This window comes from Embiotoca jacksoni, unplaced genomic scaffold (genome assembly GCF_022577435.1).
Source record: "Embiotoca jacksoni isolate LCO1_2020_lvr unplaced genomic scaffold, fEmbJac1.0.p SCAF_35, whole genome shotgun sequence".
Lineage (NCBI taxonomy): Eukaryota > Metazoa > Chordata > Actinopteri > Embiotocidae > Embiotoca > Embiotoca jacksoni.
This window is the reverse complement of record NW_027185387.1, coordinates 2,161,282-2,168,030: the sequence shown is the minus strand read 5'-3', so window position 1 is coordinate 2,168,030 and position 6,749 is coordinate 2,161,282. Positions and strand designations below refer to the sequence as shown.

Below are 6,749 nucleotides of genomic sequence, written 5' to 3'. Positions count from 1 at the left end.
TGGAGAGGAATCATTTCAGTGTCTGTGGTACTTCTCCATTGTTATCTCGTTTCACCTTATTTATAGCTTGTGCGCACTTCTTCTTTTCGTCCTCTGCCAGAAGGAGTATCATGCTGCCGGCACTCTTCTGCACACACGTGTTCGTCCTGACGTCGGGATCTAGTCTCAAAGCCTCCTCAGGGTGCCTTTAACATTCAGAACAGTCCAGTAGTGATATCAAACCTGCGGGCTGGTGACGTTGAGCTGAACAAACAATGACTGTTCGTTGACACAGTTTCGACATATGAAGCTTGATGAATGCTTGTACCATGTGAGTGAGTTTAGACGTTATAAAATGAGATAAAAGCATTGTTCTGTCTATATATATATATATATATATCTATAAAATCAAAAGTGACATTGATACCTAAAAGTTGGAGGACAAATAAATACTAGCAATGCGGCTGCGAAATGTTTTAAATTTAATTGTGAATGTAAGTTTTTCTCCTGATGTCCGTCAATTAAAATGAGCTGAGCGATGCTGAAAACGCCGGAGGGTGTCAGCGTGATGAGGATCCCAGACAAATGAGTTCGACGTTAGTCCCTTCAAACCGACGCCTCGGGTCCTCTGCGCTGCACCGTCGGCCCCTCGCGGTGAAGCGTACTGTCAAAGCGCGGCGTCACCTCGCAGCGGATGAGCAGCGTGTCGTCTTTCACGAAGGCTCGCTGACTCAGCTGATTCAGGTGCAGGAAGGTGACGTAGCCGAACCCTTTGGGGTTGCGCTGAATGGTGGGCTTCTGGAAGGCCTGCAGGTCCGGCTTGGTCTCCATCACCTCCACGTGATGCTGGCCCTCGGGGCCCTGGTCCAGGATGGCGAGCCGGATGGTCCCTTGAAAGGGCCACGTCAGCTGCCCGTCGAAAGCCCCTTGCATGGTGTGGACGAAGAGGGAGATGAAGTTGGAGCAGCGCGGGGCGTTGGGGGTCTGCAGGTGCAGGCGCAGGCACAGCCTGTAGCCGGGCCGGCCCGTGTAGAAGCCGGGGCTGTGCTCCACCACCGGCAGGCCCGCTTCCTGGTTCCGCAGGTGGGCGGAGAAACCTCTGAGGCGCCAGATGAAGATCCCGTGACACTGCTGGGCCTCCAGCTCCTTCACCGTGTCCTCCAGCATTGACACCCGACGCCGGAGCTCCGCCAGCTGCTCTGTCTGTGGAAAGGAGGAGGACATTAGTTAAAAACTGAAATTCCGTGAACAGAAAAACATGCTGCCGTTGTGCTGAACAGACAAGAAACACCCACATTATGTTATTCCAATTAATTTTCAAGCTCACAGGCCTTTTCAGTCCAAAACTTTTCACTACTGCACAATTCTGATCACGCACACAACTATTCCGATGCGCCCTTATAAACACACTGACCCTCGTGCAAAAATCTTAATGCAATTTTTTTTTAATTTATTTAAATGGGAAACAGTAAAAACCCAGCATGCTTCTTTCCAGCTCCCGTAGTGGATAGATCTATAGTAGTTTTACAAACTTTAGATTCAGCTTTTCTGTCGTCTATTTTCATTTTCATCATTTGGTAACCAAAGCTCTTGAAATGTAAATTTTCCTGCGTGTTTGACTTCCGAAGCAGATAAAAGAAAAAGGCACATCTTTAATTAAATGTTCGCCGCTTGTTGACGAACGGACAGGAGATTAAAAAAAAAAAAAAAACACTCAGGCCGAAATGGAAAACATGATCGAAAAAGACTACATGGAAAATATCATTTAGATAAAGAAAAAAATGTACACGTGCAAACAAAATTCCCTGGTATTGCATGACTTGGCCCGCTCCCCCCCCCAATTTTTTTTTTTTTTTATCAAATCTCCTGACTTTCCCTGTCGGGAAAAGTTTTTAAAATTCCCTGATATTTCCTGGAATAATTCCCTGACCAATGGGAACCCGGTTTCAAAAGAGACTGGCAAGATATGAGGACAAGAAGAAGTCTCAAACAGCTGGAGAAAAGATGCTGACAACAAAAATCAGGGAAAGGAAGCACAACTGTCTGTTTTCGAAGAAAAAAAACAAAACCCATCCGTAGCTCTGTTGATGACGTGATGACTAAACTGTCATATCATAATAAAAGTTCAAGTTTAGGAGAAGCACTTGGGGCTGCAAAAACATAACGACCCTGATAGAGCGCCCGTGCGAATGTGAATATCAGTACTTTGATCCCTCACCTGCGTTTCTTTTAAGATGATGAGCTCGATCAGCTTGTGGTCCTGCTTCACCAGCCGTATGTCCATGTCTCCGAGCCGCTGCATCTCCACGCTGGGCTGACACGGGGCGCAGCTGCCGCTGCTGCTGACGCCGCCGGCGGCCCCTCTGGCCCCGCCGCAGGCCGACGCCGACGCTCCCAGGTCCTCGGAGGAAACGGGAGGTCCCGGCGGCGTCCACAGCGACCTGGGCGCGGTGCCGTTCAGGCCGAGGCCGCGCAAAAACTCGGCCATGTAGCACATGTGCATCTGCGTGAACTCCTGCATGTGCTGAGCCAGGTTGTGGCGCTGCATCTGCGGAGGCACAACAGTTTTTCTTTACGATATCTGGATCCTCTTCATTTTTTTTTTTTATATTAAAAGAAAGAAAAGACCAAATACATAATACATGCGCGTGAACTACAGATGGAGAGAATACGAAGGGAAGTGATGGGATACAATGATATGTGGACAGGCAGAAAATGAGTGAGTAATAAACATCGATTTGTTTTCTGTGACAGATGTGAGTAGTGTGAGCTTCATCAATTGAAAACGTAAAACAAATGCATCCAGAAAAAAAAAAAAAAGCACACGCTGTTAAATCTGAGCTGTCGTGATACAAAACGTGTGTGTTGAGCATCGATTTGTTATTGTTCATGTAAAAGAATGCTTATTCAGCTGGTTTGGGTGAAGAGATGTTACTAAACACGAGCAGATCTCGGGACGCTTTCATTTTGTCAAGGTAGCTTTTCAAAGTCACGTGACAACTAAAAAAACAGAAATTAAATCAACAGTGTAAAAGATTTGAACCTACCTTCTCTTTACATCCAAAGATGCTGAAGGTACAGGCGATGGGTGCTTTCGGACAATCTGTGTCACAATGAGATTCCATCTGATGGAAAAAAAACAAAAACAAAAAAAAAAAACCCACATTCAGAGCCGGGCTTCGTTCATATTCATTTATTCAAAACATTTCAAATAGTCAGTTATTACTGTCTAAGGGCAGACAAACGTACTGAAGTCACCCGAGTTGACAGAAAGCCATTAAAACACCAGTGTTTGCACTTCCTGTCGCGGAAATGGTGATGTGTGTTGTGACTGTGTGTGGAACGGTTCCCCATCGATTGAACAAAAGAGAAGTCCTTGTTGATAGACGTTAAGAGTCACAACTCGTAACTACGGCATGTTTTGATTTATCTACCGGCCCTTTCGACGGCGGCGGCTCTCACCTGGTCTCTGATCAGATCCAACTCGCAGTACTGGCACATCACGTTGGCGAACGGACACTGCTGCTGGTGAAGCTGAGGGAAGGCGAACAACACCAGACTAGTCAGGAGACCGGTGATACACAAATTAACAGCTACTGTAGGGGAAAAAAAAAAAAAAAAAAAAAAGGCAAGAGTCAACAGTACCTCTCTCTCCTCGTAGACAAAGCACGCCACGCAATCTGGACAGGACACAGGGCGTCTTAGGCACTCGACGGTTTTGTGCTCCTCGAGTTGGGTCTTTTTCACCGGCTGCTGGCACTGCAGACACGGCACGGTGGCGTACTTGCACTGCGCCAAATGATTCTGGAGCAACGACAATAAATCCAAAACAATGCGGTTTGTGTTATTCTGTTGAAGGGAAACAGTGATTCACATAACAATTTCCTTGTCGACACCAGAGAAAGACCGTACCCATTTATTTATGTTTTTTCATGCAAAAAACGAGATCTCCAGTTACTGCCGAGTGAACCGGAGTGATTTCGTGGGACTCGACAAAGAGCCGTCGGCGTCATTAGGATTCTCCTTCTTTTCAGAGGTTGGAGGTCAATAGTAGTGATGGATCGAGCACAAATAATCCCAATTAAATTTGGTTGTCGGATCATTTAGCATTATTTCTTTTTAATCTTCTTAAAAGGTCTTTTGAAAACGGAGGCCTTTTAACCCTATTGGCAATTTTCAGGGTAATTTCCCTACCTTCACTTTTAAGATCATATCTTAGTCATTATAGGGGCTAACAATTCATGCTATGTCTTGTTTTTTTCAGAACGGTCGAGGCTGTCCAAATCTTTCATCATTTAATTTGATAATACTTTGAGATTTTTTTTTATATTATCAAGGAAAAAAAATAATGTTGTCTTGTGAAATTGTTATGTTTTTGCATGTATCTCACCATAACATATTGTCAGTAGACATATCTTTTTTTTTATATAATTGTGTAGAGGAGATTGTGTATAATCTGGTAATATCTGAACCATGTTTGTGGAACAGTGCATGACTCAGCAATTTGTAAAAAATATGTGTTTAGTGCCTGACGGAAAATAAATGTCGTGAATGACTCCGGGTGGCCCGGGGCCCAGAGCAGGGACTCAAACTCAGAGCGCACGCCCCTGTGATATGTGCTAATAACTCAGCCGTCAGGTCGGCCAGCAAATATGTTTGTTTGTTTGTTTGTTTTTCATTACAAAGTGGGATGTAATGTCAGCCCTATGTTGGAAACGGTACAGAAGTCAGCTGTGATTTCAAAACTGGATTTCATCAACGACGGACATGATCAGAAAGGTGCCGTCTTCAAAATCTGAATTCCTAACCTCTAAATGTCGGAGCTCCATTTTGTCGACGCAGTCAGAGTTCGGGCAGCGAACGGTCAGCGACAGGATCTCCCTTTTGGCGAAGTTATCGGGAAACAGCTGGTCTTCTGACAGCATCTCGTTGTCCACGGGGCACCTCTGTCCCGTGTCGCTGTTTTGCAAGAGGAAATCATTCAGCAGATTTAAGACCGGCAGTTTCCACGGTGTGATTCATTTAAGCAGCGAAATGTTGCATCATTCAGGACTCAGCAATTGAACCGATTGCGCTGTTGCCAATGAAGAAGCCGGTGTTAACGAAGCGTTATAAACCCGAGTTAGTGTCCAGAGCTATGTGGCGAGCTGCGCGGCAGCGTACCGTATGGACTTCTCGATGCAGCTCTTGCAGAAGCGGTGGCCGCAGCGCGTTTGGATGGCGTTCCTCAGAGCCATGAGGCAGATGGGGCACTCGTATTTGCTCTCCAGTGGGGGGTCAAACTCCACGTCGTAGCCCTGAAGAGGGGCATCGCCCAAGAGACTGGTGAAGGTGCCGGGGCTCTCCGGGGGGCTCAGGAGGGATTCCCGCTCCTTTTCCAGCATTGCCAAGGCACAGCCGGACAGCTCTCCACCGACGGCTCCTTTATAGCTGTCCTCCTCCAGACTCCCCTTGGTGCTTTCACAGCAAGCCATCTGTAGATTAAAAAAAATAAAAAAATGTTTTTAACCTTTGTAACTTGCTCTCTTCAACCGACCACCTCTTCATTTTCTTCCCTTCTCTTAAAAGCGAGAGGCAAAAGTAGAACTGGTAATAACGCACTGATTTATGGTGCCATAAAGCATCACAATGGGCATTATTTTCAGGGCTGTATAGCGATTTACTTTCATCAAAGAATAATCAGACGATTCACTTTTTTTAAACGAGCAATTCATCATTTTTAAACTGTCAGAAAATTAGTGAGAGAAATATTCATCACAAACTCCTACAGCGCAAGGTGGCGTCTTCAAAAGGCTGGTTTTGTCTGTCCAACAATTCTGAACCCCAAAATATGTTTTTATTGTTTTTTTTAAATGGCAGAAAACAAATAAATGCTGAAAATCTTCACAAATAACAATCAAATAATCCGGCGCATTATTTTGCTTGAAAAATCATTTTCTGTCAACCCGACTTAATTGGTTTCAGCTCAACAAAATTGTTGTTTTGACCTTAGTCCCTTGTTTTATGTCTCACTGGGGGACAATTACGTGACTCATTGGGTTTTTTTTTGTTGTTTTTGTTTGATGAGAAGTCACCAAATTTCAAGTAATTGGAAAGAACATTTGTAAAATCTTGAATTTTGACTTTCACTTTAAATGATGCCTCCTTATATATATATATATATATATATATATAAAATAACATACAAAGCTTTCACAGCTAATATATGCAGCTATGAACATTTAAAAAAAACCCACATCTATTAATCCACCTTAATAGCGACTAACTCCACCTAACGTTACACCTACGTTTGGTATTTGCTCACTTTTAAGTCTTTTAACTTTCACAATGACCCGACGAAGGGGGAGGAGGAGGAGGAGGGTGTTTCTGACTAAAGCGGTATCTCAAGCTCACGAATGATTTTTTTAATATCAAGAGATAAAAGTTATCTTGAAACCCCTCTGCATAAAAACCGTGTTGTCGTCACCGGCCATGCTCTTCCGATGCGGAACTGCAACTTTCTAATCGGACTGCATTTTAAAAAAAAAAAAAAAAAAAAAAAAAAAAAAAAAAAAAAAAAATCTTACGAAAACGAAAGATACTGACCAAACGAGCAGGAAGCGAACAACACGTCCTCATCGGCGAGAAATGGCGATCGGAGTGCGTCTCGCGTGTGAGAAAAGCAAGGTTATATTCCCGTGTTGAACCCACCTTTCGCCTTGAAAACGTCTCGAAGTTTTCGTTTCTATAGAATTTCCTGTTTTTTTTTTTTTTTTTTTCTTTCCAAACGT

At 44.1% G+C, this 6,749-nt stretch overlaps 1 protein-coding gene across 1 annotated transcript; it reads right to left on the bottom strand.

The window, feature by feature from the left end:
- Positions 1 to 437: 437 nt before the first annotated feature.
- Positions 438 to 6,725, bottom strand: traf6 (TNF receptor-associated factor 6). Its single transcript, XM_069165792.1, has 8 exons — positions 6,565 to 6,725; positions 5,143 to 5,453; positions 4,788 to 4,938; positions 3,625 to 3,783; positions 3,442 to 3,513; positions 3,027 to 3,104; positions 2,198 to 2,527; positions 438 to 1,182 (listed from the first exon to the last, which is right to left on the bottom strand). Exons 1-8 carry the CDS (start codon positions 6,595 to 6,597, stop codon positions 586 to 588), a joined length of 1,731 nt encoding a protein of 576 aa, XP_069021893.1. The 5' UTR covers positions 6,598 to 6,725; the 3' UTR covers positions 438 to 585.
- Between the last annotated feature and the right edge of the window lie 24 nt (positions 6,726 to 6,749).

What these genes read in the sequence shown, in the direction of transcription:
- traf6 (XM_069165792.1), bottom strand. Translation starts at nt 6,597, where the DNA reads ATGAGGACGTGTTGTTCGCTTCCTGCTCGTTTG. An exon ending in TGCATCGAGAAGTCCATACG is followed by an intron (nt 4,939 to 5,142) that starts GTACGCTGCCGC and finishes CTTGCAAAACAG; the next exon opens with CGACACGGGACAGAGGTGCC. An exon ending in TGGAGCTCCGACATTTAGAG is followed by an intron (nt 3,784 to 4,787) that starts GTTAGGAATTCA and finishes TCGTTGCTCCAG; the next exon opens with AATCATTTGGCGCAGTGCAA.